This window comes from Grampus griseus, assembly GCF_964374135.1.
Source record: "Grampus griseus genome assembly, chromosome: 11".
NCBI classification, from domain to species: Eukaryota; Metazoa; Chordata; class Mammalia; order Artiodactyla; family Delphinidae; genus Grampus; species Grampus griseus.
In genome coordinates, this window is record NC_139005.1 from 84904902 (window position 1) to 84932654 (window position 27753).

General features: G+C 41.0%; 2 protein-coding genes across 4 annotated transcripts; one reads left to right on the forward strand and one right to left on the reverse strand.

The window, feature by feature from the left end:
• Positions 1-203: 203 nt before the first annotated feature.
• HSP90B1 (heat shock protein 90 beta family member 1) lies at positions 204-17655 on the forward strand. Its single transcript, XM_082665649.1, has 18 exons — positions 204-372; positions 1384-1486; positions 2191-2332; positions 2897-3013; positions 4367-4698; positions 8660-8771; positions 8998-9120; positions 10426-10542; positions 12249-12386; positions 12470-12547; positions 12682-12747; positions 13217-13486; positions 13757-14002; positions 14518-14654; positions 15962-16040; positions 16132-16287; positions 16550-16672; positions 17169-17655. The coding sequence occupies exons 1-18, from the start codon at positions 324-326 to the stop codon at positions 17196-17198; spliced, it is 2418 nt and encodes an 805-aa protein (XP_082521775.1). The 5' UTR covers positions 204-323; the 3' UTR covers positions 17199-17655.
• UQCC6 (ubiquinol-cytochrome c reductase complex assembly factor 6) lies at positions 15154-26743 on the reverse strand. Of its 3 annotated transcripts, XM_082665652.1 has the most exons (4): positions 26627-26743; positions 26170-26287; positions 22308-22411; positions 15154-15678 (listed from the first exon to the last, which is right to left on the reverse strand). In XM_082665652.1, the coding sequence occupies exons 2-4, from the start codon at positions 26275-26277 to the stop codon at positions 15639-15641; spliced, it is 252 nt and encodes an 83-aa protein (XP_082521778.1). In that variant the 5' UTR covers positions 26278-26287; positions 26627-26743; the 3' UTR covers positions 15154-15638. The 3 variants fall into 3 exon arrangements, with proteins under 3 accessions (XP_082521778.1, XP_082521776.1, XP_082521777.1); XM_082665650.1 differs by lacking the exon at positions 26627-26743 and having other exon boundaries at positions 15183-15678; positions 26170-26618; XM_082665651.1 differs by lacking the exons at positions 15154-15678; positions 26627-26743 and adding an exon at positions 19562-19935 and having other exon boundaries at positions 26170-26618.
• Between the last annotated feature and the right edge of the window lie 1010 nt (positions 26744-27753).

Below are 27753 nucleotides of genomic sequence, written 5' to 3' on the forward strand. Positions count from 1 at the left end.
GAGAAAAGGAGCCAGGACTGACCAATCGGAAGGAGCCACGCTTCGGGCATTGGACACCGCACCTGGACAGCTCCGATTGGTGCACTGCGGTCCCCCCCACGAGTCCCCATTGGGTACAGGTGGTGCGTGGTACGGCACGATTGGTGGATTCGTGTTTCCCGTCCCCCGCCCTCGAGAAGTGGGGGTGAAAAGCGGCCCGACCTGCTTGGGGGTAGTGGGCGGACCGCAAGGCTTGAGGTGTGAGGATCGAAGCCTGGCGTAGGGGGGGGGGCGGAGGCGGCTCCTGCGATCAAAGGCGACTTGAGACTCACCGGCCGTGCGCCATGAGGGCCCTGTGGGTGCTGGGCCTCTGCTGCGTCCTGCTGACCTTCGGTGAGTGATCCTGGAGGAGCGGGCCCCCCTGGACGCCCCCCCTCCTCAAGCGCGGCCTCTTCTCGAAGGTTCTGGGGGCGTTGAGCTCGGGAGGGTGATTACAAGGCCTGTGCTTGGTCTGTGGGGTGTCCATTGCTTTTCCTCGAAAGAGGCTCAGGGGATTTCGTTTACTCTCTCCTTCCTCTGGAAAGATAAAAGGAGAACGGAGTCGTTTTAATCCCTTATACATCTCCTAGTATCCGCTCCTAGAGGGCTCAGCCTCCTCGCGGTGGGGCCTCCCTCGGGCTCGTGCCCCCCTCCCCGCCGTCCCCCGGGAGCATTGTGCGTGCCCTTTCCGGAGGACTTTTGTCAGATGCCGCAACCTTTGGCCATCAGAGTTTGAGGACCCCCCCCCGCCCCCAGGCTTCCACGCCTCGCCAACGCGAGTTTCCTTTCTTAGCCGCTGGGCTGTGGAGCGTGAGGCCCGCGGGCAGCGAACCGGCAGTGTCAGCGTGTTTGACTCACTTTTGCTCGAGCTCCTTAACATCTTAAAATCTCTAAACATCTCTTCGCTTTCTCAGGCTCCTTAGCCCTTCAGTTCCCCTCGCTAGGGGTTGCACAAATCCTTTTCGTGTTCTGACTTGTGGTATTGAAGGCCTAAGTTTTGGCATGGTCAGTTTGGAGGCCTAGTCTCGGCCTGCGGGCAACACGTGTGAATGTAGAAGGGGCCTGGAATCGAATCTGCTAAACAGTATTTATAAAGGATCCCAGGGCCGCCCTTTAGAAGTGATGGCTGCTTCCGTCTTTCAAAATCTCCTGGGAGACCTCAGTATCTGAACTTACATAAGAAATACGCTTACGTGGGTTTACACTGGATATTTAAACCAGTGGATCCATTCTTCCATCGCCCCCTCCCGTATTTGCCAAGTGAATTTTGCAGCCACTACACTGGCCCTGTTTGATCTTGTTTCTTCTGAGAAGTACATGAAGCAACGATGTTTAAGAGTTTTCTGGTGTTAAATCTGCCATCAGGGTCTGTCCAGGCTGACGATGAAGTGGATGTGGATGGGACAGTGGAAGAAGATCTGGGTAAAAGTAGAGAAGGCTCAAGGACAGATGATGAAGTAGTACAGAGGTTTGTGTTCTTCTGAAACTATACAGATAACCCGCTGGGAACTTGGAATACAGTAGCTTTTTTGTATCTCTTCTCAAAAGATCCAGATGAAGTTTAATACTCTGAATTTAAATAGAGAAAATGTTAGCGGTAGCAAGTGTGTGCATACATAGTAATGTCTCCTAACTTTGCCACTAAGAATGACTGGTCAAAATGAGATGAATTCCCTTGAAAACTATTTTGATAACTGTTTCAGAATGCTAGCACTATAGCCTTCCTAAGACGTTAGAAAAGGCTTCTCCTTTGGTTTTATACCCGGTGTGTACACTTAGTAATTTTAAAAAGGAATTCTGTCAGTTGAGCAATGTTTTGATTTGGCTTCTTAGGACTTAAACTTTTGTAGACCCTTAGAAGCCAAAGTTTCCCAGGCAGAGGGTTCCCTGTGAGGGAACGTAAATGAGTGTGACTTTGCTTTTTAGGAGAGGGAAGTTGGGTTTATTTTTCTGACAATGTTTAACACAGAGTATTTCCAACTTGCTGTTAAAGGTAATGTACTACTGTGATAAAATAATAATGAGATGGTAGACTAGTAATGTAAAGGTTTGCATTTTAGCTTTTTAACCATTAAGACAACCTTAAGAGATCACTCTGCTCTCATCACAGATCCTATATTTTTGGAGGGAATTAAGTAATGCAGTATTAGTTGATCAAATTTATTTCCTTAGAGAGGAAGAAGCTATTCAGTTGGATGGATTAAATGCATCCCAGATAAGAGAACTTAGAGAGAAATCAGAAAAGTTTGCCTTCCAAGCCGAAGTTAACAGAATGATGAAACTTATCATCAATTCATTGTATAAAAATAAAGAGGTAAGCAACATGTGGTTATGATAATGTTGTTTTGTTTCCGTATGGTAGCTAACTTGTTAACTTTCATAGTGAATGTGCTGACATAGCAATTCCAAGCAAGTAGTTGGCAAAGTTTAAAAACCCAGTATGTACAAGAATCACTACTAGATACCTATTTGTGTGTGTTTGGGGGGAGGGGGAGGGTTGCTAAACATTTTCCCTTTTTTTTTTTCCCTTTCCCCTCCAACTGTTTTCGTGGCCTGCTAAATAGTTGTCAGTCTTACGTTCAGTCATAACAAACTAAGCCTCGAGTATTGCATACAGAAAGATCATTAGGAGGGAAAATAGAGTATCAGCTACGCTCAGCAGTTCAGGTGTTCCTTGTAGTAGCTACAGTCCTTTGTGTAGAGAGCTGTGCCTGCTTTTACCAGGAGAGTAACGCCACCTCTGTACCATAGAAGTCTAGTCCTTGAAGAGTGCTTTTTCAGAGTAAAGAGTAGAAATAAAATGAGTTTGCCATTAAATTTAATGTCTCGTGTATCTTGAGGCTAATCTAAGTGTGTATTAAATCTGGCTTCCATTTAGATTTTCCTGAGAGAACTGATTTCGAACGCCTCTGATGCTTTAGATAAGATAAGGCTAATATCATTGACTGATGAAAATGCTCTTGCTGGAAATGAGGAATTAACGGTTAAAATTAAGGTAAGCTTAGAACAATTTTCTTTTTAACTACAAAGAATTCTTAGAGATAGAGAATGCGTATCAGTCAAGATAGGCTAGGTTAGGAGCAATAACAATTCCCAAGTGTCGGGGACTTCAATCAGGGCTCAGCCAAATATGGCCTGTGGGTCAAATCTGACCTGCTGCCTGTTTTTATTTTTATATATATTTTTTAACATTATATTTTATTTTTTTCTTTGGCTGCTTTGGGTCTTTGTTGCTGCGTGAGGGCTTTCTCTAGTTGCAGTGAGCAGGGGGCTACTCTTCGTTGCGGTGCGCAGGCTTCTCCTTGCGGTGGCTTCTCTTGTTGCGGAGCATGGGCTCTAGGTGTGTGGGCTTCAGTAGTTGTGGAGCGAGGGCTCAGTAGTTGTGGTGCACGGGCTTAGTTGCTCCGCGGCACGTGGGATCTTCCCGGACCAGGGCTTGAACCGGTGTCCCCTGCATTGACAGGTGGATTCTTAACCACTGCGCCACCAGGGAAGTCCTGCTTTTATAAATAATGTTTTTGGAACACAGCCATGCCCGTTTGTGTATTATCTGTGACTGCTTTTGACAGAGACCGTATGGTCCACAAAGCCTAAAATACTCTCTGGCCCTTTTCCAGAAAAAGTTTGCCAACCCCTGGCTTAAATCATCAGTCATGGCTGCCTGTGGCCTTTGCTTTGCATCATCTCTATGACACAGGCTGATTGAGCAGCCACCATCTGAAGTGTAGCTGGTTGCCACAGTGCAGAGAAAGCTTGGAGGGGCTCGCATCAATTAAAGGCTCCAGCCTGAAAGCCACACTCCTGACTCCCACTTGCAGCTCCTCGGCCAGAGCTAGTCACATGGCCTTATCCAACCATAAGTGGAGGAAGTATATTCCTACTGTATTTCTGGAAGGCAGAGAGCTGGGAATGTTTAGTGAAGAACATTGGTCACCACAGATTCCAAAGACAGAAGTCATTCAAGTTTTGAATCCTTTTAATTTCTATCAAAGAAATAGGTGAAACATAGAATTTTATTTTTCTTGAATTTTTTTTCATAAATAGCTTGCCTTATTTAGGTCTGTCTCTGCCCTTTGACATTTAGACCAGTCCTTGCCCTCTTTATATGGATACTTTACCAAATACACTGAACTTAAAATTACTCTCTATAAAGATGCTTGTGCTTAAGATGTATGCTTTTTGAAAAGCCCATAAAATACTATATGGAGGAAAATATCTCAGTTTTGTTTTCTGTATTGAAATTGATGTGGTCCAAAGCTGGTAGTTTCTCAATATATAGCTCAGTATTTCCTTTTTATATCGTGAGTATTGAGCAAGTATAACTGTTCTGTTCTTGTCTTGGTTTTAGTGTGACAAGGAGAAGAACCTGCTCCATGTCACAGATACTGGTGTAGGAATGACCCGGGAAGAGTTGGTTAAAAACCTTGGTACCATAGCCAAATCTGGGACGAGCGAGTTTTTAAACAAAATGACTGAGGCACAAGAAGATGGCCAGTCAACTTCAGAACTGATTGGCCAGTTTGGTGTCGGTTTCTATTCTGCCTTCCTTGTAGCAGATAAAGTTATTGTCACGTCGAAACACAACAACGACACCCAGCACATCTGGGAGTCCGACTCCAATGAATTTTCTGTAATTGCTGACCCCAGAGGAAACACTCTAGGACGGGGAACGACAATTACGTAAGTATTACTAATTCCTAATGAGAATTAATAGTCGTAACGAGGATGTTGATTCTCCGGTTCTGGCTCTGAGCAAACGGCTTATTCTGGGCCTTAATTTCTTTGCCTATAAAAATGAGCAACTTGAACAGTTTTCACCACTTGAAGTATTCTGAGGTCTTGCTAAGGGCCGGACCCAGAGTTATGGTGGCTGCTGTCTATGGAGGGCTTGAAGGAGGAAGGGTTAGCTCTTCAGGGAGGAGGCAGATCGGAGGCCTCAGAAACAAGTGGCTTGTCCAGGTTTTCCAGGTAAGCAGGACTTAGAAAAGTGGTGTCAGTCTGTGGAGCATCATGGATAACGGCAGTGGCACAGTGTGTTTACAAGATTCAAGGAATTCCTTTCAGGTGGTGGCAGTTACTGATGGAATTTCTGATGAACTTTGTTAAAGTTTTCTGAAGGTGGTGTGGAGGATGGCAGGACTGGATGAGAAGAGACTCTTGGGGTAGCCTGGGTAACGGTTGAAAACATGCCAAGATAGTAGCCAGGGTTGGGGGCGGGTTGGAGAGCACAGGAACAGATAAAGGACTTGAAGAGAGTTAAGAAAGTTCTTTGGAAGAAAACGTCTCATTCGAGGATAGTTACTAGTTATTGAATTTGATATGGAATTCATTTTAAGCCAGTACCTATTGTTGGTGTCGACGAGACATATCTTATGCCCAGTGTCTCCTGGTGCTTGCAGCACTGTGAAGTGTGAGACAGACAGACAGACGACAGGGCAGCTTTCTGCCTTTTGTTTTTTTCTCCATCTTAGAGATAAAGAAATTCCAATTTAGAGGTCAATTGACTTGCCCAGTTCTGCCAAGTGAAAATGTGCCCACAGTCTTGATTTTTTTTCTTAATTCAGTTTAAAATTTTCTCAACATTAAGGATTTTTAAATATTCAGGTAGGAAACAAGCATACATCTATGATTTCAACCAATTTTCTTCATCCCAGAAGACATTCCCTATTTTCATTGCCAGAGATTTTTCCTTTCATGAAACTAGACAACTGCATTTTAGTATTTTTACTAATTTACTGTTCTAAATTTACCTTCTCCTGCCTTTCACATCTCCTGATCTCTTTAGGAGACATCCCTAATAGTTATACCCCAGGGCCCTCTCTGTTAGGTGGTAGGAGAATACAGGTAAATCGCATCTTTTAACTAGAAAGAGAAAATGATGTCCCAAGAGGTGCTAATGTCTTAGGTTGCCAAGAGACAGGTGAGACATCTAGATGGACGCTCCATGTGAGCAAACATTTTGTTAATACTCCATTCCCAGAGCCTAACGCATGACTAGCAGGTATTGGTATGAATGAATAAGGGTCATCAGGATGGTTTCCTACGGTAGCATGGATGGTTGATCAGTAAATGAAATTTTACAACAGGTTCTCCTTTCCTTGGCAAAATTACCTTTTTTCTTTAAGCCCTCCTTCCCGACCATTCACTTAACAGATATCCATTTGAGTGCCTGTTACCTGCTAGGGTTTAGGGCTACAGTGGAGAATAAGACAGTTGCTGTCCCTACTTTCACATGGCTCATTCGACTAAGAAAGAAAAAACATGAGATAATTTCAGAGTAGCAAATGCCAGAAAGGAAGTTAAGGGATACCTCCCTTATCAGAAGGTCTTTCTGAAATGGTAATAAATTAGGTTCAGATATTCTAGGCAGCAAGCACAGCATGTTGGAAGTTCCAGAGGCAAGAGGCCCATTTGAGGAACTGAAAGTCTAGAATGGCCAAAGGGGAAAGGAGAGCAAAGGCAAGGAAGCGACAAGGTTAGGATCCTGCCCTGCATACATATGACTTTATCTTATATTTGACTAATAAAGTAGAAACCATCTGACAATTCAATTTCCTCCCTACTCCTGTCTGTGCCCCTAAATTAGCCACCACTGTACCCTTATGAGAGATTTAGTGAGGATTAAATGAGATCATGAAATTAGCATCCTGTAAATGCTGTAAAAATTGCCTCTGTCCCTCCTACTACCATGAGGGAGTATTCTACATTTCTCCCCAAAGCTAATCTCTGCTTCTCATCTGTTGTCTCTCACGCCACCTCCTCAGAGACTAAGCATAAATTGATGCCTGCCATGTCTTTTAAAGTCAGCCTTTCCTGAACACCTTCCTCTTTCCCATCAAAGTGTAAACATATTGAAGTCTCTGGGAAAAGGAACAAAGGCAGGTGGTGCGATGCCCCATGCTGCTGTCAGACATGCACTCTCTTTTTCTCCCCCATCTACTGTTGAGCTTCTCAAAAAAGCATACTTGCCTTTGTTGCTACTTCACCTTCTGTTCACAGCTCAGCCCACTGTGTTTTGACTTTATCCACCATCTTTCCATTGAAATAAGTCACCAGTAATCCTTGTTGCTAAATCCAGTGGATTCAGGGTTATTTTAGTTGGTATGGCTCCCAGCAATGGGTTCTTTTTTTTTTTGTAGTTTTTCTCTTGTGTTTTCTACAGAATTTGCATTCTACTGCTTATACCTTAAAACAATCCATTCAGTACCTAGCTTCATCTTTTTAAACTTTCCGTTGCCTCAATGTTGATATTCTCTTTCTTCAAAAGTTCAGTTTCAGCCCTTTCCGTTATCCCGTGTCCCGCATGCAGTCTGAACCACTGTCTTGGATCCAGGTTCCAGCTCCTCCTCAGGGTTCTCTAATCTATATTCTTAGTCCAGATCAGGAGTCAGCAAACTTTTTCTTAAAGGATCAGCTAGTAAATATTTTAAGCTCGTGGACTATAGGATCTGTCACATGTCACAACTTTCCTATTCTAGTTTGAAAGCAGCCATAGACAATATAGGATGAGGTTGTATCCCAATAAAATTTCTTATGGGTGCCAGCCAGAGTTTGCCAACCCCTGGTCTAGATCTCTCTGCGGGGCCCTGGGCTCATATGTCTAATTGCCTCTTAAATACCTCTAACTAAGATGTCTAACCATCAGCTTCAATTTGCATCCAAAAGTGATGCAACTCTCCACTAACCCCGGATCACTAACATGTATGCTCCAAGACCAGAGATTTCGTCCCCTCACCAGGCTGTGTCATCATGTGCTGTCTACTTGTTGGCAGGTGCTACTAAACTATAAGCTTTTTGAGGCAGGGAGAGAACCATGGATACAACATTGCCCATATTTATTGGGAGCACAAACATCACGACTACCTGCTGTGTTTGAGAGTACGTTGTGATTATTATTCTTGGTGGATGGAGGAGGTGTTTGCAGAAGGGGTAGTAAGGAAGAAGAGGAAGCAGTGCTACAATTTTTGATATTGTAATTATCTAAGCCAGTGCTATCCAGTAGAACTTTCTGTGGTAGAAATGTTCTATCACTGCTCTGTCCAATATGGTAGCCACTAGCTACATGTGACTATTGGAATGTGGCAATATAACTAAAGAACTGATTTTAACTTTTATGTAAATAGTCACATGTGACAGGTGGTTACTGTTTTCTTGTCTAGTGCAAATGTAAACAATAGTTCAGATTAATTTTCTAGCTTTTTTTAAGGAACATGTTTTTGTTAGGGGTTAACTACAATAATCACTTGATTTCTAGAGTTGCTATCAGAGTGCATAAGATTCTACTTTTCTCCAGAATATTGCAGTGATTTCCCACCTTCAGCTAACTTAAGATTTCTGTTCTTCAAATGAAAACATCCAGCACATTGAGAAGGTTGAGAACATTTTCATTGTTTTACTTGGAACTAAGAATATTTTCCACCTGAGGGAGTGCAAGAAAGTTCTTCCTTTACCATACCCATATTAGGTATATTTAGCTCACAAACCTTTATCGGTGATGAGAGTTCTTAACATGGGTAACGGGGACATTGTTGGTTATACACAGAATTGCTGGCTATTATAGTCATATGAGTATTTAGACAAATTTATAGTCAGATCTTTTAAACCATCATGTCTTTCTCTAAACGTCTTACTTTCTTTGCAGCCTTGTTTTAAAAGAAGAAGCATCTGATTACCTTGAACTGGATACAATTAAAAGTCTCGTGAAAAAATATTCACAGTTCATAAACTTTCCTATTTATGTATGGAGCAGCAAGGTAAATCTGTAGGAATACAATTCATGTGTATTACCTTGGCACATATTCGAGTATTTAACACTGAAAGAATGAACGTTAAATATGGTTCTTTCAATACAGGATACTCTCAGTGTTTTCTTACTGAAGATCGACTTTTTCAGCTGTAATTTTGTTTCATATCCTATAGATGAAATCAGAATTATTAAACAAATGAGTTCAACCGTAATTCTACTTTCTACTTCAACAGACTGAAACTGTTGAGGAACCCATGGAAGAAGAAGAAGCAGCAAAAGAAGAAAAAGAAGAATCTGATGATGAAGCTGCAGTAGAAGAAGAAGAAGAAGAAGAAAAGAAACCAAAAACTAAAAAAGTAAGTCTGGTTCATCTTCCTACTTAAAATAACGTTTAGGTTATAAAGTACCAAACCCATAGAAAAAGAGATCAGATTTGTTGTTGCCGGGGGTGGGGGGGTGTTGGAAGAAGGTACAAACTTCCAGTTATAAGGTAAATAAGTACTAGGGATGTCACGTACAGCATGACAAGTAGAGCTAACGCTGCTCTGTGGTGTATAGGAAAGGTAAGAGAGTAAATCCTGAGAGTTCTCATTATAAGGAGAAACTTTTCTTTCTTTGGTCCATTTTTTAAAATTGTTTATTCTTCTCATCTATGTGAGATGATGGATGTTAACTTATTGTGGTGATCATTTCACAATACGTGTAATTCAACCTTTATGCTGTATGCCTAAAACTCATGCAGTGATGTGTATCAATTATATCTTGATAAAACCAGGGAGAGGGGAGAACTAAGGTAAAAAATATTGTTTAGCTTATGTTAGAAAAAACAGATGCAGAAAAAAAAAAAAATACAGAAACCCAAATATGCACAGACCGATTTGAGGGTAAGCTTCAGTTCTTAATGGTCTTCTTTTTTCAATGAGTGAGTCCCTAGGCCCAGCTTTTAAAACCAAACTCTGTGTGCGCGCGCGCGTGTGTGTGTGTGTGCGCGCGCACACACTCTAGACTCCCTCTCTCTCTCTCTCTCTCTCTCTCTCTCTCTCTCTCTCTCTCGAAAGTTTTAAGTAGCAAATGCAGATCATTTTTATGAAGAGTTCTCTGACTTCCATATATTGCCCAGGACTGATGGCTTGTGATATGTTTTGAATTTTAAAAGCTTAGGAAGCTTTTTTGCATCTTCTTTTGTCATGTAGATATCAACTATAAAATTAGTTCTCTGGTCTTCTTAGGTAGTAGAGTAGGTAGAAGAAATGGTGGTGGATTTTGAGAAATATTTATTGTAAGATGTTGGATTTCTATAAGTCATGAAATAGAAATACGTAAGATGTATATCCTTCTAAACTCAAAACAGGTATTTTTACGAAATAACATTTTAGCTAGTTAAAAATAACTGAAAAAACCTTAATTGGATTGTTACCAATTATAATGAATAACCATTTGTCTTTGTTGTATTAAATAACAGTCTTAAGTGTTGACAGAAGTACTTTTTAAAATTTTTTTTGATCCAGTTGGCAAGAACCATACTACAGTATAAGTACCCTTTGGTGCTTCCGTATATTAATACTTTTTTGAAATGTTCTAAAGCTGTGGTTACTATAGTATAACTATTGATACTACTGGTATATCTGCTAGGAGAGACTAATCAAATACTGTAACTTCAGGTTGAAAAAACTGTCTGGGATTGGGAACTTATGAATGATATCAAACCGATATGGCAGAGACCGTCGAAAGAAGTGGAGGAGGATGAATACAAAGCTTTCTACAAATCATTTTCAAAGGTAAATGTTATTTTAGAATAATGTGATAATGAAACATTACTAAATCAAAAATATGCTGGAAAATAGTTTTATTACTATTTGAACACAACTGGTTTCCTTTTTAATCCTGTGTATTTTATATTATGCATTAAAAAAATTTTACTCTGGGGCTTCCCTGGTGGCGCAGTGGTTGAGAGTCCGCCTGCCAATGCAGGGGACACGGGTTTGTGCCCCGGTCCGGGAAGATCCCACATGCCGCGGAGCGGCTGGGCCCGTGAGCCATGGCCGCTGAGCCTGAGTGTCCGGAGCCTGTGCTCCGCAACGGGAGAGGCCACAACAGTGAGAGGCCCGCGTACTGCCAAAAAAAAATAAAATAAAATAAAATTTTTACTCTGAGAAGGAATCTGTAGGCTTCACCAAATTGCCAAGTGGTCTGTGCTACAAAAAGATTTAGAACTGCCTACTAGATGCATGCTTGATTTCTACTACAGAACCTGTAAGACCTAAAACCATGTTATTGAATGACTTTTAACATAATATTGAAGAGCTTGTTTACAACATCAAACATTTCTTTTGAGGTCATATGCCTAGGAATAATTACTAAATCTATTTCCTTGCCAATGTTTTGTTTTACTGATCATTTCTTGTAACTCTTAGAATCCAAAACTAGCATTGACTAAAATTGTTTCAAGTTAACGTTTCCTCAAACATCTTGCACAAAAGAGAACAGTTTAATGGACTTAGCACAGCTAGAGAAAACTTAATATTCTGTGATTGTATTTGTTCTTTGCTCTATTCCATCTGCTGATTCGTTACTTAACCTTTGTTTTCCTTACCTTAACATCCAACCATCCTTTCAGCTTTACTTCCAAAAACTTTCCCTCGGTTCTGCCTCTACTTTCATTCCCGTGAACTCGAAAGTCCTAGTGCATATGTAAAGGTACTTTCGTCTCAAGCAGCTATATTAGAAATATGTGAGCAGTGTGTGATTTTAAGTCTTTTAGAGGCTACATTTTTTTATAGTTGAAACAGGTGAAGTTAACTTTTAATAATATATTTTATTTAACCCAACATACCCAACAGTGTTATTTCACCAGGTGATCATTATAAAAAATTGAGTTGTTTCCTTTTTGGTTTTTTTGTTTGGTTGGTTGTTTTGTGAGGTGTGTGTTTTACACTAACCAGCACATCTCAGTGTGGACTAGCTACATTTCAAGTGTCCAGTAGCCATATGTGGGTACGGTAATGTATAATGCAGGAAATTTCTGTCCTTACGCTTTATAGCTATTTACATACCTCTTTTTATCCACTGCTGTTCCAAATTTCATGGAAGAATCCTGTTCCTGAGTACTTTTTTGGTTGAACAGTACACTCATGAAATGTTGTATATTATTTTGTCATTTAGGCAGGGCGGTGGTTTTCCTGTCCTGTTCTCTCACATGTGTGGAACCTAGACTCATCCATCCTTCCCCAGGTTTAGGCGATAGAGTAATATTATTGACAGTCATCATCAGAACAACCATGTACAGCCAGCTAGAAGTGCAATCTTAATTGTTTCTTCTTCCCTCCTTGCCCCCCACCTTCACTTTTTTGGTAAGGGTACTTTTTTGTTAGTTAAATGTTAAACTGAATGTGTACGACATAATAAATCGCTTTTTCCTGTGCCTTTTGAATCGCAAACCGCTTTTTCCTGTGCCTTTTGAATGACTAAGATACCAACTTTCTAGGAAAGCGATGACCCCATGGCATATATCCACTTTACTGCTGAAGGGGAAGTTACCTTCAAGTCAATTTTATTTGTACCCACATCTGCACCACGTGGTCTGTTTGATGAATATGGATCTAAGAAGAGCGATTACATTAAGGTGGGTTTTTAATGGTATAAACTGAGTTTAAAATTTCAAAGTATGATTTCCAGAAAGTCACCTTTTTTTTGGTTTCTGCTTAGCTGTATGTGCGCCGAGTATTCATCACAGACGACTTCCATGATATGATGCCCAAATACCTGAATTTTGTCAAGGGTGTTGTAAGTATCTGGAGATTAATGGGGGAAGAGGGGATTAGAGTGGGGGTCTGGAAGTGGCGTTTTCTTTGGGTTGGTTGGTTTTATTTTTTTCGAGTGTCTTTATTGCTAACTGGACTTTGTTTTGCCACCTGAAGGTGGACTCAGATGATCTCCCCTTGAATGTTTCCCGTGAGACTCTTCAGCAACATAAACTGCTTAAGGTGAGTGTCTCTGGGAAGAGACCGGCCGCCTTGCTCTTTGGTTGGGCCTCAGAGAACAAGACTCCATTAGTGGAGTTCCCAGGTTTTGAGACTAGTCCTTGGCTTTTCAGATAAAGAACTTAATTTTACTCTGGAATGATAAAATCCTGAGAATCTGATTGTTTTCCCCCCAACATTTTATAATAAAAAATTTTCAAACATACAGAAAAGTTGAAAGAGCAGTGAATACCCATATATGTCCACTACCTGGTCTTAAAGTTAGAATATAAACATTAAAACAATCTTGTGACTGTTTCCAGGGACAACGTAGTTTCTGCTCCATCTGACATAGGAGTACTCACCATTCCCTGCCCCTTGATAAATACCAGCATCTGTATCTTTCACCACTACTCCCCTGCTACCTTACGTATTGTATGTTCTCAAAAGTTTGCGATGAGCTTTTGTAAAGTTACTCTTTAATTTTGTTTAGGTGATTAGAAAGAAACTTGTCCGTAAAACCCTGGACATGATCAAGAAGATTGCTGATGAGAAATACAATGATACTTTTTGGAAAGAATTTGGTACCAACATCAAGCTTGGTGTGATAGAAGACCACTCAAATCGAACACGTCTTGCTAAACTGCTTAGATTCCAGTCTTCTTATCATCCAAGTGACATTACTAGTCTAGACCAGTATGTGGAAAGAATGAAGGAGAAGCAAGACAAAATCTACTTCATGGCTGGGTCCAGCAGAAAAGAGGTGAGGTGAACTTGAACTGGTCCTGGTATGTAGCTGGGCATTTATAGCCAACTCTTGAGGGAAAAAAAAAAAGGAAAACTTAAATTATAAACTGAAGTGGTTATGAGGCCTGTCAGTCACTGATAGGAAGAAAGTCATTTATATTCTCTGCACCTCTTAATTCTCCACCTGTAAAATGGGGTTGCTGGTATTACATAAATGTAGCTACTAGGATGAACAAATATACCAAGGCCAGACTTGGAAATTTTCGTTACTTTCTTAATTTTGTAGGCTGAATCTTCTCCATTTGTTGAGCGACTTCTGAAAAAGGGATACGAAGTGATTTATCTCACAGAACCTGTGGACGAATACTGCATTCAGGCTCTTCCTGAGTTCGATGGGAAGAGGTTCCAGAATGTTGCCAAGGAAGGAGTGAAGTTTGATGAAAGTGAGAAAAGTAAGGAGAGTCGTGAAGCAATTGAGAAAGAATTTGAGCCTCTGCTCAATTGGATGAAAGATAAAGCCCTCAAGGACAAGGTATTCTAGAAATTAGAAATTGTGAAAATTCTAGCATCTTCATTTTAAAAAATGTGTTGTGTCAGCAAATTAAACTTTGCAGCTGGTACTTTTGTAACCATTAAAAGTTGTACAGAACAACATTTAATATTGTAGTTAAGTTATTGGGAGGCTGAGCTTAAAATTTATGAACTACAAAGAATTGAAAGGATAAGTGTTATCCTGTGGGTGGGTATATTTCTTCCCTTTGTAATTGAAAGTTTTCCATAATTTAATACTGTCTTTGTAATAGCTTACATTTTTACCGATTAAACTTAAGTTTTAAATGTTTTTAAAAGTTGATGTTTAAGTATTTATGACTGAAAAATTCAGATTATTAAATGAGTTTCCTAAAAATCTGAGTGAGAGGTACTTTTCTGATCTGCCTCCGTTTATGATCTTAAGCGGTGAGCCCTTAAGGAGTTGAAATGCAATTACTTCACGACCTTAACTGTTGATATTTATATATCTCTAACTTTTGGTTTCCTTATCCTAAGATTGAAAAGGCTGTGGTCTCTCAGCGCCTGACAGAGTCCCCATGTGCCCTTGTGGCCAGCCAGTACGGATGGTCTGGCAACATGGAGAGAATCATGAAAGCCCAAGCATACCAGACCGGCAAGGACATCTCTACAAAGTAAGCATCCTCAGGGAAGTCTTGTACAGCCGTCCTTTAGAAGATAATGGCAGCTTCTATACAAAGAACTGAGGTGTTTTAAGTGTCTGTTGTATATTAGATAAGTTTACAAAGGGATTAGATTGCTACATTAGATTGCTAAAGAAAAGGTCTTGAGGTTGTGATTTATTTTATGGTATTTTATCTACAGATGGAAATTTTCTTAATCTGTTACACATAATGTCTTTTGGCATTAGATTATATGCTTGGCCTGGTATCTGGACTTCTTTTACATTTTTAGATAATAGTTACAGATGAAGTTAATGACACTTATTTTTCTTAAAGGCGTTAAATCCTTTTAATCACCCCTTTCACCCCCAACAAGTATGCTCCACAAAATAAAGGGTAGAGGGTGCACAAGTTAACGAGTATTTGAACTCAAGGGCCAAGTACTGGAGGTACACTGGATCTTTGGTACCCTTTATTTTCAAGAAATATGTATTTCAAGTTTTTATTTTAATGTTACAACAATAGCTTTGAAAATGACTTCTTCCTTGTTTTTATTCTCTTCTACTTGGAATATCTTCTTATTAGCTACCTAATAATCATCATACATTTTTTCCCCAGGCCTACCTTAAGGATTCTTCTCCTAAGTGTAGTTTCCATTGTCACAATCCCCAAACTCCATTTAAAAATATATCTATAATTCGTAATTAGCGTGACTCACCAATGTGTAATATTTATAAAATAAATTGTGACATTCAGACTAGTCAGGATGACAAATCATAATCCTCTAAGACTTGCGTGTATGATAGGTTATACCAGGATGTAGGGAGAGGGGCTTCACCCTGTCCTCGGCGTGCAGCTATAGGAGGGAGAACAGTCACAGGGGATGGTAGGATGCTAATGACGATGAAGGTATACTCAGAGGCATTGCAGCTGACTTCGGAGAAAAGAAGCAGTTTTTCTTAGAACCGTATAGGTTGAGGCATCGTGGAGAAGGTGTTACTTGAGCAGCACCCAGAGGCTGTTCTGTTCCAGAACTCTGGGGAGACACAGATGCAATTAAGATAGTGAATACATTAAGAGGGGGTGAACAGGACATTAAATCAGTTCATCCACTCAACAAAGGCACTTGGGATTCATCAGTAAATAAGAGTTCATTATTGTACTCTTTCATCTAACCACACACATATAAAGCATGATGTAACAATATATAAGCATGTCGATTTTTCAAAAAGTTGTTCTCTGTAATTATGTGAGTTAGTAATAGAGTATGGGAAATGCATGGACCCTAAAATTCGATATGTTTGTTTACTTTGTAACAGTTATTATGCCAGCCAGAAGAAAACATTTGAAATTAACCCCAGACACCCACTGATCAGAGACATGCTTCGACGAGTTAAGGTGAGCAGTATCATAGCCATACTCCTTTGTCTCTTAATTTGACTACTTTGGACCCTTTAATATTAATCAGGTGTGACTTCTTCCATTTCAGGAGGATGAAGATGACAAAACAGTTTCAGATCTTGCTGTGGTTTTGTTTGAAACAGCAACACTGCGGTCAGGATATCTTTTACCAGACACTAAAGCATATGGAGATAGAATAGAAAGAATGCTTCGCCTCAGCTTAAACATTGACCCTGATGCAAAGGTTTGAAGTAATTTATTGAATGTTTGAATCCCCAGTGTCACGCACAATGCTAGAAATTAATGAGAAGCTCCCCGCCTTTTACATCCTTTTTTTGTCTGTCTCCCTTTGTTAGCGTGATTGTTAACTCTAATTAGAGGGTTGACTCTACAGTTCTGGATAAACTGGAGTGAGGTTAATTATGATCTTATACATTTAAATGAGCAAAGTGAAAATAGATCCAAGGTGTTCAATGCATTAATGGGCTCATAAATGTTCCCCTTAGGTGGAAGAAGAACCAGAAGAAGAACCTGAAGAAACAACAGAGGATACCGCAGAAGACACAGAGCAAGACGACGACGAAGAAATGGATGCAGGAGCAGATGAGGAGGAACAAGAAACAGGAAAGGTAGAACAAACCAAGAATGGGACTTGCATTTTCAGTTCTTGCAAAGTTAAGACTGTTACAGAAGTCAAGAAATAAATAGTCATCTAATTATCAAATTCAAAAGCTGGAGCAAATCCCTTTTTTCTTTATTTAAAGTGTGTACTTTGATCTTCCCACTTCCTTTATTCCCTTAGGTTAGCCATCCATTCTTGAGATGTTATTAAGCAGATTGTTCCTTAGCCCACGGTGCTTCTGTGTTCTTTGCCACTTGCTTCTGCCTTAACTCTAGCAACATTAGGCTATTTTAAATTTTTGACTGTTTGTGTTCAAGGACTGTTGATCTTGTTGTTGGGCTCTAAGTTATTTTGCAGATTAGCAAGGTGAGGTTCTAGCCTACAGCTCAAGTTAATGGATAGGCTGGGTCCATTTCAATTGTTTTTTCCATACATGAACCTTCTGTGAGCTAAGGTTTGTTGTGCTGGTTTTTAATGTCTTCTGATTTTTCTGTTTTTCACAGAAATCTACAGCTGAAAAAGATGAACTGTAAATTACACTGTCGCCGTTTGGATCCCGTATGAAGAAGGAATGTGAAATTTCAGTCATTTCTTTTGGGAGAGACTTGTTGTGGATGCTCCCCCCAGCCCCCTTCTCCCCCGCACTGTCAAATGTTGGGATTTTGGGTCACAGGAAGAAGTGGGTTTTTTAGTTGAATTTTTTTTTAACATTCCTCATGAATGTAAATTTGTACTATTTAACTGACTATTGGTGTAAAATCTTGTCATGTGTATAAAAATAAAAAAGATCCCAAACATTCAGTGTCTTGCCTGCCTTTTCATAATTCGATTGTTTTTCCTTCCAGTTTTATTGTGATGTAATTGACATACAGCACTGTATGAGTTTAAGGTGTACAGCACAGTGACTTGCGTACATCAGGAAGCGATCACAATAAGTAGTGAACATCCATCGTCTCGTATAGATAGAAAATAAAGGAAAAATATTTTTTAGATCATGTGTCTTGGGTTTTCTTCCTTTCAAAAATAATTCATAGTTACTAAAGAAAAGTGGTTTTTTAAAATTATCTTTAAAAACCACCCATAGAAAGAAGACATACTCTTCCTTACAGAAGAATTCCAAATAATACATGTAGAAGCTCCCCTTTCTAGGAAGTGGAGCTTAATCCTTTTCTTTTTCAATGTGGGCTGGATTTAATGACTGTCTTCCGGAGTATGGAAAGAAGAAAACAGTAACTTTCTATAGAGAAACTTGGCAAGTGCTACCTTAATAACCAAGTGATCAAGGTTCATATCACCAGGGATGTCATGTACCCGCTGATGCGATGAGGAAGGGTACCTCACCTCTGGTATTCTTTCCAAAACTTCCCAACCTTAACCTAACCTAGAATATGTGAACAGTACTCTTCAAAAATTTTTAAGGTCAAAACCAAAGAAAAGGAGGGTGGTGGGAGGGAGACACAAGAGGGAGGAGATATGGGGATATATGTATAGCAGATGCACTTTGTTATAAAGCAGAAACTAACACACCATTGTAAAGCGATTATACTCCAATAAAGATGTTAAAAAAAAAACCCAAAAAACAAATAGTCACAGACTGGAGGAAACTACATGGCAACTAAATGCAATGTAGTAACCTGGGTGAAAGCTGGTGAAATCCAGAGTCGGACATACTCATTTGTGCCTTAGCTCTGGCATGTGTGATGTCTAGCATGGTCATGTAAGATGAGGGCATTCATGGAAACAGGCAGTGGGATACAGGAACTGTGCTATCTTGGCAGTTTTCCTGTAAATCTAAATTTATTCCAAAATTAAAAGGCTGTCTTTTTAAAATCATCTATAGTCCTACCACAAGTATAACTACAGTGAAGATCCTCATCGATATGTTTAATTTGTTTTAAAATGTGTTACGGGAGAAATGGTTTCTCTAAATATAGCCATCTGAAATAGTATTTTTTTTTAACTGGCTAGGGAGAGAAAATGTTACTCATTTGCATATTCAGAGATCATGGTGTGTGAGAAAATTCTGTGGAACCTAATTTTATGTACAATAAAGTTGTTGAACACTTCACAATTTTCCTGATAATCTAGGACACTTTCTAGGCTTCTCGTAATTCTAATCATTATATGCTTCCCACCCCTCCCCATCAAGCTCTTTTTTTAGTTTGCAATCATCACTTTGAAATTACTAGATACCCTACAATCTTTTTAAAAATCTGCCCTGCTTCTTTTCCCTTTTAAGAAAATGGGAACTCAGTCATAGAGAAACAGGCTATCAGTTAAGGTATAGCTTCCTTTCCTGATACAATGTTATATTAGCTATTAGTTGTATTTGTTTCCCATTTTTTGGCCACTATAAATGACTACTTTTAGTAGTAGGACATAAAAATTAAAGCCATCAGGTCGCATTAAATTTGTGGCATCTGAAACTTCTCAGAATCTTCCAATTACAAATTCTAAATTTCCATTGTTTCCATCAGGAAGTGTAAAAAGCAGCATTCTCCCTGAGGTTTTGGTAGAAACAGGCAGCTATGCAGCTATGCCATATACACCTTGCACTACAGCTGTTTAACTGGTCTAAATTATCTGACGGGTTACAGCTGAGCTGTCGTGAACTGTTCCCTCACAGCTTTATTAAGAACTAATCTAGTTCTTTTTTTTTTTTTTGCGGTACGCGGGCCTCTCACTGTTGTGGTCTCTCCCGTTGAGGAGCACAGGCTCCGGATGCGCAGGCTCAGCGGCCATGGCTCACGGGCCCAGCCGCTCCGCGGCATGTGGGATCTTCCCGGACCGGGGCACGAACCCGTGTCCCCTGCATCGGCAGGCGGACTCAACCACTGCGCCACTAGGGAAGCCCTCTAGTTCTACTTTTAATACTTGGTTTTTGTCACAGGTTTGGTTCTCCAGGAAGTACTGAGATGGAGTTTAGTGTGCAGAATATTTATGAAGGCATGCCCTTAGATGAGCACCTGTGGAAGGAAAGCAAAGGAGACTGCGCAGAAGGAGAAGTCGAGCAGCAACGCAAGTCCAAAACCAGCCTCAGACAACCGTGTGGGGAAGTGAGCTGAACCGGGGTCCCTCACAGCTGCCGGCCCCTCTGTGCTGTGCAGCTTTGAGCCAGGTGGTGCTGGCTGAGGCCGTCCCTGCAGGAGCTGGCAGCTGAAGGGAGCCCGCTGACAAGCATTCAGCGCTGGGGTGACAAGCCTTTTCCTGGGAATCCGGAGGCCACATTTCTACACCCACCATAATGTCCATTTTTCACAATGGGGTCAGCTGAAAAAAAGGAAAAAATATATATAATATATACCTTGGTTAAAGTTACTTAGAATCAGCACTTACTGAAATGATGGCATTTTTTGCTTTTGGTACATTTGAATTTTAATAGCTATAAAATTAATTTTTCACCTTCATGAAGCCATTGTCTTGTAGGAAATTTGGGTTCAAATCATGACTTTTTCTTGTTGATTTATACTAAATCAAGTATCCTTCCCTGAAGCCTTTGGGAATTCCAACTACTTGCGGAAGTTAGGCACCTTGACTAGAATTACCAAATTAATATTTAGGAAAACATTTTTAAATCCCTTTAACTAAAAAAAAATAGACTTCTTCCAGTTTGATATAAAGCCCTTGCAATGGCAGCTGTGGCAAGCTTCACCATTTGTAAAGTGTACCATTTTTTTTTCAAGAAAAATGTATTCAGTTAACGATGCTATGAAATTTGATACAGAGAAGGGAAGACTCGTGCACAAGAGCACAGTAAATAATGTATCAGGAAACAGCAATCAGTCTCAACTAAAAAGTCCACCTTCTGGGGACTTCCCTGGTGGCACAGTGGTTGGGAGTCCACCTGCCAATGCAGGGGACATGGGTTCAAGCCCTGGTCCGGGAAGATCCCACATGCCGCGGAGCAACTAAGCCCGTGCACCACAACTACTGAGCCTGCACTCTGGAGCCCGTGAGCCACAACTACTGAAGCCTGCGTGCCTAGAGCCCGTGCTCTGCAACAAGAGAAGCCACTGCAATGAGAAGCCCGTGCACCGCAACAAAGAGTAGCCCCCGCTCGCCGCAACTAGAGAAAGCCCGCGCGCAGCAAAGAAGACCCAACGCAGCCATAAATGAATAGGTAAATGTATGAATAAATAAATAAATTTACATTTTAAAAAAAAAGCCCATCTTCCACCTCAGAATCCCGGCCCTTGTTTTCCTAGGGTAGGGTACTGCTCATCTGTCACTGACAGAATTGAAGATTCTCTTTGTGCTGGGAACATATGATAAAGTACCAAATGACACAGAGTACAAAAGAAAAATCTGGTATATGAGTCTGGAAACAAACCATTTCATTTAGTTGCTTTATACTGTTAAACTAAAAGGGCACTGACTATGGAGAGAAACAAAAGCATTTTGTTTGCACTTAGGAATTTAAGATTTCAACATTGACCCCAAAGATCTCTATCATGTAGCAATCTGGTAACTGGCTAAGAAGTAATAAGCTTAGACATTATCATTAGAAATTCAGAATTTTTAAAAACTTCTTTTGGAAAAACAGCCCTGAACACAGAGCTGACTGCTCTATAAATTACTTTCGACCTGCTTTCATAGACTCAGAAAAGGGCTAACACGTTGGTATTAGTTTCCCAGGGCTGCCATAACAAAGAAACACTAAGTGGATGGCTTAAAACAACAGAAATTTATTCTCTCACAGTTCTAGGGGCCAAAAGTCCGAAATCCAGGTGTCAGCAGAGCCATGTTCACAGACTCTGGGTAGAATCCTGCCCTGTCTCTTCCTAGCTTCTGGTGGTGTCCCCTGGCTTGTGGCTGCATCACTCCAATCTTTGCTTCTGTTATCACCTGGCATTCTCCCTGTGTGTCTGTCTTTACATGGCGTTTTCCTCTTCTTATAAAAAGACACCATTCACATTGGATTAGGGCCCACCCCAATGACCTCATCTTTACTTCATTACAACTGCAAAGACCCTATTTCCAAATACACACTCACAGGTACTGGGAGTTAGGACTTCAACATCTTTTGGGGGGATACAATTCAACCCATAACAATACTCATTTATGTTTATCAGTTATTTTAGAATATAGTTTATAAGAGAAATTAAATGCCAAATGGTGTCTCAAATTTGGGGGTAGAGAACTTGTGACCGTCCAAGTCACAATTGTTTATAATTGTGTTATATATACAACTCTGAAAGAATTTCAAACTTTGAATATTTCAACTGAATTCAGTTTAGTACAAATAGTACTTTCCGATATTTAGAGAAATATTAACTTCTCACCCTAAGCATTCATGGTCAATGTCACTTTTATTATAGTTAATTTATAATTCCCATTTGCCGTTATAGTCAAGCTTATTCAGAGAAATAAACCAGAATTATAAGGGTAGGAGACACTGCAACTGTGTTCTCTCACATGATATTTAAGACTAGGTATCTATCAAACCGCATTAGAGGAGCTGATGATATAAGTTTTGGCAGTTTTCAAGAAACATTAGTCAAACCATAACTAAATCTCAATGCATCGGTTAACATCTGCTGAGCACTTCCTCTTGCAGTTAGCATTGTATTAGTGCTTAAACACAAGTAGTTTGACTCAGTAAATTCTAAAACTACATATTTAATTCTCATAACATTATTCACAGAGTTCTTGGCAGAGACGAATTTTGAGGTTCATGTTGTCTCTCTTTCAGTCCCAAAAGCTCTGTTTTGAGTTCTCCAGGCTGTGGTGGAATTTCAGGTATTGTCTATAAAAAACAAAAATAAAAACAAACAAAATATATAGATACCAATGCTTTCTAAGACTGTAATTAAATGTAACCTGAAAAACCTCAAAGAAAGTAAAAAGTAAAAAAGAACAAAAAGCCTCCAGCTACTCAATGATAAATCTTTATTATGAGAACCTGCAGTCGATCTATGTCACTTTCTAGCCCTCTATTTACAGGACTCTATCATCTGGGCTACGTCTTAAGTCCTAAAGGACTCACAGAGGGAAAGTTTGCATCAGTTATCGATTGACAGATCACGAATTTGAACAAGGCTTTCCACACTGGGAAATTCATTCCTGCACTACTTACTGACCTCTCTACCATGTGCCTGGCACAGAAAACAGATATTAGGAATTAATTCATTTATTCAAAAACAGTAAGTGCCTATTATGCGCAAAGCATAAAGCAGTAGGCAAAAAAATACAAAACTGCCTTCAAGAAAGGTGATTTTGGGGACTTCCCTGCCGGTCCAGTGGTTAAGACTTCACGCTCCCAACGTAGGGGGCCCAGTTCGATCCCTGGTCAGGGAACTAGCTCCCGCATGCCGCAACTATGAGTTCACATGCCGCAACTGATCCCGCGTGCCACAACTAAGACCCAGCGCAGCCAAATAAATAAATAAATATATTTTTAAAAAAGGTGGTTTTGTTTTAACTTGTAACAGCTTTAGTGAGATATAATTCACACACCATACTATTCACCTATTTAAATAGTCAACGACTTTTGGTATATTCACAAAGTTGCACATCCGTCACTATAATAAATTTTAGAACATTTTCATCACCCCAAAATGCAACCCAAACCCATTAGCAGTGGCTCCCATTTCCACACACCACCACCACCACCACCAGCAAGCCATCTACAGACTTGCCTCTTCTGGACATTTCATATAAATGGTATCAGACAACATGTGGTCTTTTGTGACTAGTTTCTTTCACTTAGCATGTTTCCAAGGTTCATCGGTGTTGTCACATATATCAATACTTCATGCCCTTTTAGGAGCAAATAATATTCCACTACAAGCATATACAGGGGAATTCCCTGGAGGTCCAGGGGTTAAGGCTCCACACTTCCACTGCAGGGGGCACAGGTTTGACCCCTGGTCAGGGAACTAAGATCCCGCATGCCACGTGGTGCGGCCAAAAAATTTAAAAAAATAAAAATAAAAGGCTATAAATACCATCGATTTATCCACTCACCAGCTGATGGATATTTATTTGGATTGTTTCCACTTTTTGGCTAAAATGACAGTTCAACTTCGATTTAAAAAAATGTAGCACTTCTTATTTATATATAAATATATAACCAATTTTTAAGAGTAAAGTGATTTTGGCATCAAAAGTTAGCAATGTCAGCAGAGGTTCTAAATAGCAGTTGGTGTGCGTATGCGTGTGTCTGGACACAACCAAAAATGAATGCTGTAAAATGAGTCCAGAGACTGTGTCTTTTGACCTTCTAAGCCTCCAATAGTAAACAGATTATAAATTAAGAAAAACAGGACAAGTACAAGTAATGTAAGAGAAAAAGGAAATGCAAAAGGGAAGCTCGAGCAGAAAGCACTCTCTATTCCAGGACGGAGCATCTGCCCTGAGTCTTTGCCTCCTCTTCTGTTTTGATGAGCTGGGCTGGACGACGAGGAAAAGGTGCCCTTAAAGCTTCTCCCTTAAGACAGCACTGAGCACAAGCCCTAGGCAGCCCTTGCGGTCTCCTCTGCTCTAGAATCCACCCAGACCTCTAGCTGCAGAGACTGAAAGACTCCTGCAAAGGCTGGTGGTGGTTACAATAGTGACTATAATTGCTGGAACAATACCAACAGACATAGGTAAAGAACATAAATTCCTTAAATGTTAGTAAAGCCAACAGCCTCCTACACACAGCCAGCCCCGGCCTACAAGTCCCTACAGAGGTGCCCCACTGCCAATGTCACCACCCAATCAGGATGAGGTGGCCTGAGACACTTCAGTATGCCCCTTCTAGAGATTCTGGTTTCATGCTGCCACATCCCAAGATCCAGGTAGCTGCTGGTAACAACCCTTGCATGTTCTGGCTTATGAGATGGGTGAATGAAAGGGCAAATTTCCCAGGGTCAAATCACAGGCATCCCTCCCTTTGTAAAGCCTGTCTGATGTCTATTCCTGCACAAGCTAGAGACCAAACTGCATTTCTGGGTAAGGTTCTAACCCCTTTCTGTCCCCACTAAGTATCCTTGATGCCTCCGTAGAATTCAAAAGAAGCAGTCTAAAGTGGTAAGAAAGAGCTACTGCAGCATTGTTTGTACAAAAGCTAGATACCAGCTAAACGTCAATAGGGAATTGAGTAACTAATATACGGAATATCAATAGTATGAAATACTATTCAGTGGCCAGAAAGAAAAAAGGCTATAAGTAAATCTATTCATACAGACATTAACCAAAACAAGCAAGCCGCAGAGAAATGTGTATATGAATTTCTATTTACATGGGGAAAAACACCCCATAAACTCTATGTATGTGTGTGTGTATTCAACAACAGTAAAAAGTCTGGAAGGATATGCCAACCAACAATGGTAGTTACCTTGGAGAGCAGATTGGATAAAGGAGGTTATCAGCGGGGGGATTTTCACTTTTTACTCTACATGCTTGAATTCAATTGGAACACTCCAAGGGTGTTGTATTATTTCATTAACAGGTTCAAAAAAGAGAAACACTGAACAGAAAGCCTGGGCTTCAAATCGTCATTAAGCTATGCGACTTCGGGAAATCACCTTCACTCTGCTGAACCTGTTTCCTCTTCCGAAAACCAGAAAAAACACCTCCAAAACTGTAGTGCTAATTCACGGAAATTAGAAACCAACGAACGGTTGGTTCTCTTTGTTACCTGTCCAGAGTCCAGGCAGAAATGACTGCTCCCCGCGCTGTGCTCCACTCTATTCACGCCCACAGCATAACACGGAGCACACTCTTGGAATTATTTGCACTGTACTTCCTTGCCTCCACCTCCTCAAGACCATAACTCCTCAAAAGTACCTCTAATTCTCGGTTCTACTTCCGGGAATGCTTATTAAAATTAATTAAAATTCCTCCCTCCTTTGAATGCCTATATTCACTCCTTCCTCATTCAACAAATATTTATTAAGCATCTACTATCAATACATTCTACGGCCTTTTCTAGGTGACTGAGACACAAGAGCGAACCAGACAGGCACAGTCCCTTCCTGGAGATTACATTCTAGTGGAGGAAACAAAGAACAAGTAAAAAGACAAAGGAATAAAATAATTGAAAATCATGACAAGTGCTCTATCAAAAACGAAGGACTGAGACAACGGCAGAGGAGGAATCCTTTGGGGGCTGTACAAAGAACCCTCATTGCTAGAGGAGATATTTGAGCAAAGACTTGACGTTTTGAAGAAGTAAACCAAGCCAATATCTGGGAGAAAAGCATTCCAAGAAGAGAAACAGCATGACCTTGAGCTTGGGACAGGCTTGACGAGTTTGAGAAACAGCAAGGAAGTCGCTGTGGCTGCAAGAGAGGGAACAAAGAAGAAACACTAGAAGATAAGGCCAGTGGCAGACAGGTGCCAGACCGTGTAAAACTTCAAGACTGTGTAAGAGCAGGCCATGTATTGCTCTAACGGCAATGAGATGCCACCACAAGGTTTTAGGTCCCGGGTAGACGTGCTCCTAATTTCAAGATCACTTTTGCTGCTGTGAAAATGAAGTGGTCCAGGAGCGACGCGCGGGGACCCTCCTGCACTCACCAGGTCCGGCCGGTAGTACCGGTGCACCACCTCCGCGCCGGCGCACATGGCCAGGAGGCTGGCGGCGAACATTTTCAGGTAGGACGTCCAGGACACGCCCGCGGGCATGGTCGGCAGGCTTAAGGGGGAGGGAAAGCGTGCGATGTTAGAACGTTCCCAGGTCCCCACTAAGCTGTGGGGTAAACGAGCCCCACTGCAGCGCAGGGGCGGAGTCAGAACACTTGGGTCCTCAACCATGAAACGAGGGCGCTGAGCGCATGAACGCCCCCTGGAGGCGGAAGACAAGAAGGCCGCGGGTTCTTGGGGGGGCCGGGATTTCTGAGTTCAAAGGCAGCTCTAGCAGAGCGAGCGGAAGGTCACACCCGAAGATTTCCCTCGAGGCCCAGCAACCCCTGGGAGAAGAAGCACTACAGACCGCACTGCACAGCCTAGGGGTGCGCCCCGGGGGAGACTGTACCTCGAGCTGCACTGGCACTCGGAAGCGGGTCAGGGGACGGTTGAAGAGCGCTCCGGAAACGGAGCAGGCGGCCGCGGACCGGACCGAAAGTGCAGGGGATGAGGCCCGCGCCGGACCGGAAACCCGTTTCACTTCCGGCGTGGGCACGTGACCCGGACGGAAGTGGGATTTTCGGCCAGAGCAAGTGTGTTGTCTTTTTTTTCTTTTTAAACCGATACGCAGACCTTTCCCGGCCCCAGGCTCTCGGCGCCCTCATCATTCCCTCTATAGTTGAATCTTACTGGCAGATGTCGAGTCTTGACCTCGGCTCTGGCTGGATTCTTGAATCATTTGTGCTTTCGCACCCACAAAGGAGGTTGCTCACGTTTACCACCTTTTAGGAGCGGGTGGAGATTCGCACACTGAGCCACGCGTGCTTAGGTGAGGTCACTCTGGAGTGAGTGAAGTTAAAAGCATTCTCTGTAGTTGTGCCCTGCACGTTCTTTGACACCTGAAAAAGAGCCACGCCCAGACAGCTATGACCTTGTGTTATGGTGCCACTGGAAAATGGAAGAATGAAATCGACATTATTTAATCCATGCGTTTTTAAGATTGTGCTTTGCAGACAAAGACAAATTTATGGTTACCAAAGGGGAAAGAGGCGGGAGGAGGGATAAATTGGGAGTTTGGGATTAAAAGATACACACTACTATATAAAAAATAAACAACAAGGACCTATTGTATAGCACAGGGAACTATATTCAATATCTTGTAATAACCTATAATGGAAAAAGATTCTAAAAATATATATTCTTATATATATTTATATGTATGTATATATCTGAATCACTTTGCTGTACACCTGAAACTAACACATTGTAAATCAACTGTACTTCAATTTAAAAAAAAGATTGTGCTTTGATTATGGATTACTTTTTGTTAAGCAAAAGGTCAATGCAAGACAATTCTGAAAAATCAATCTTTTGTAGATAACATGTATCATGATACATTCACATTTTTAAAACCACTTTATGGCAGTACGTTTGACGTTCAGTAAACTGCACGTATTTAAAGCATACAATTTGATGAGGTTTGACATATTTGTACACCTGTGAAACCATTACTACAATCAAGATTATGAAAACATC